The sequence below is a fragment of the Wyeomyia smithii genome, unplaced genomic scaffold (assembly GCF_029784165.1).
Source record: "Wyeomyia smithii strain HCP4-BCI-WySm-NY-G18 unplaced genomic scaffold, ASM2978416v1 HiC_scaffold_100, whole genome shotgun sequence".
In the NCBI taxonomy this organism is placed as follows: Eukaryota; Metazoa; Arthropoda; class Insecta; order Diptera; family Culicidae; genus Wyeomyia; species Wyeomyia smithii.
In genome coordinates, this window is record NW_026598981.1 from 12501 (window position 1) to 15000 (window position 2500).

General features: G+C 49.1%; 1 protein-coding gene across 1 annotated transcript; it reads left to right on the forward strand.

The window, feature by feature from the left end:
* The first annotated feature begins 759 nt into the window (after positions 1–759).
* On the forward strand, positions 760–2111 carry LOC129733679 (uncharacterized). The gene is made up of 2 exons (XM_055695233.1): positions 760–1508; positions 1568–2111. Exons 1-2 carry the CDS (start codon positions 789–791, stop codon positions 2042–2044), a joined length of 1197 nt encoding a protein of 398 aa, XP_055551208.1. The 5' UTR covers positions 760–788; the 3' UTR covers positions 2045–2111.
* Positions 2112–2500: the final 389 nt, after the last annotated feature.

Here is a 2500-nt window from a genome sequence, read left to right on the forward strand (position 1 = left end):
AATGCGAGCTCATGGCAAGAACCGTTTCAGTACAATTTTTATACTTGTGATACGATTACGTTTTTTGCTTTTGCTTTTGATTCGATTGGATATACAAACTGTTCGATATGAGTAACGCGGCAGTGAAACGTGGTGAACGGGAGCAGGCGATCAAGTTGGCGATTATTGCCATTAAGTTTGGCAAGTCGTTACGGGCAGCTGCTGGAGAGTATGGTATACCCCGTACCACCTTGCTTCGCCACAAGCGGTTAAACACTGGCCTGATGGTGCAAGCGGACCCGCTACATCCTACGATATCGATGGAGGATGTGCAAATTTGTAAGCGCGGAAGACCACCGTTGTTCCCCAAGGAACCAGAACGGGCATTCGAAAAGTATTGCTTGCTATGCTCGGACAAGTTCTTCGGTCTAACATCCAGAGACATTCGTGTGCTTGCACCACAATTCGCGAACCAGCTGGGGATTCCGGTTCCCGACAATTGGATCGCGAACGCAAAGGCAGGCCCTGTTTGGTTTCGGAACTTTCTGCGCCGAAGGCCGAACCTGTCGATGCGTTCACCCGAGGCGACCAGCATAGCCAGAGTCTCTGCTTTTAATCCCACAAATGTGGGCAAGTTTTTCGATCTTCTACGCACAGTAGCCGAGAATATAACGTTCGAACCAAATTCCATCTGGAATCTGGACGAGACTGGAGTGACAACAGTTCAGAAACCTCAACGAGTTGCTAGTCACCGTGGAGTCAAACGTGTTGGTCGAGTAACTTCGGCCGATCGGGGCCCGTTGGTTACGATGGTACTTGCGGTTTCCGCCACTGGCAATAAAATGCCACCATTTTTCGTTTTTCCTCGAAAACGTTTCCATCCACACTTTCTGGATGGTGGTCCAACGGGATGCGCTGGAGCGGTGAGTAATACAGGGTGGATGAATGCAGATATTTATCTGGATGTTCTCCGACACTTTAAAGCATTTACGCGAGTGTCCAAAGAAAACCCGCTTTTGTTGATTGTGGACAACCACGGTTCACACAGAAGTCTACCTGCAATCGAGTTTTGCAGGGATAATGGCATTCACCTACTTACAATACCACCCCATTGCTCTCACCGCTTACAACCCTTGGACGTGAGTGTGTTTTCGCCGTTCAAACACGCAATGAATGTGCTGTGCGACGAATGGACATACAGGCATCCCGGAAAGCCGATGTCTATTTTTGACCTTCCGGCTATCATCGACAGCGCTCTCGAACGGAGTGCCACGGAGCGAAACATCAAGGCCGGGTTCCGGGCATCAGGTATTTGGCCCTTCAACCCGGATGTATTCACTGCATTGGATTATGCTCCATCATCAGTGACAGGACCTTCCTTGGTTGACGAAATAATACCAGGATCACTGCTGGACACTCTTTGCAGAATCAGACCAATCCCGCGGGCACCACCGCGTGCTACAGGCAGACGAGGACGAAAACCTGGACGAGCTGCTATACTGACGGACCCCGCTGAAATCGCTCTGATGGTATGTTTTTATTTCTCACGAAGCTCTGTTTGACACTAAATGATTCATTCTCTTCAAAGGAACAAAACATACAAGCGAAGGGAGTAGCCCGACCCACTCAACGGCGAGTAGGCCGACCACGTAAAGCAACTGTGCAGTTTCATAGCCTCGTTAGTGCACCACCAAGACCAACGATAGTGGTGATAAAGAGACCACCTGGAAGACCCCGCAAATCACAGGCTGCAGCGGATAAGAGGCCCGTTGGCCGACCCCGCAAGCCTCCAGTCGTTATACTAAAAAGGCCTGTTGGCCGACCTCCAAAGTCACTAGCCATTGCTAAGAGGCCCGTTGGCCGACCACCAAAGTATCCAACCATTGCTAAGAGGCCCGTTGGCCGACCACCAAAGTATCCAACCATTGCTAAGAGGCCCGTTGGGCGACCTGCTCAAAGTAAAGGCACTGCCAAGAGGCCCGTTGGCCGCCCACGCAAGATTAAGAGGCCTGTTGGTAGGCCACCGAAACAACCAGCAACCAAAATAAGACATGAATCTGAATAAATAAAATTAATCTCATGTCAAATTATTTTAGTTTTTCTTAATCAGAACAGGTCCGCATTAGATCACTTTCCCCTGATGTTGAAACTACTAAGTTATGAACATCGGTCATCCCAATTGTCGCTTTTGAAACATTAACACACAGTTTCCATAACGGCTGCCAGTTGTTCTCTCCTGCTCTGTATGTATCAACATGTTCTATGCGCTTTGAAGCGCTACGTGGGTTGTAATTGAAGCTGTTTGTTATAAGGGGAGAGTATCCTAATTCGGACCCCCAGAAAATCTTCTAGCTATGCATGCCAAGCTAACCTACCAAACCTTGTAGGAAGAGGTGCACTGTATACGGGATGATACACTACGTGCCGGCTACGTGACATAATCATCCACCGCACCCGAGACATACACCACAGACCGGGTGTTTGGATTCTCAGCTACACGCGATGATGACGATCGATCATG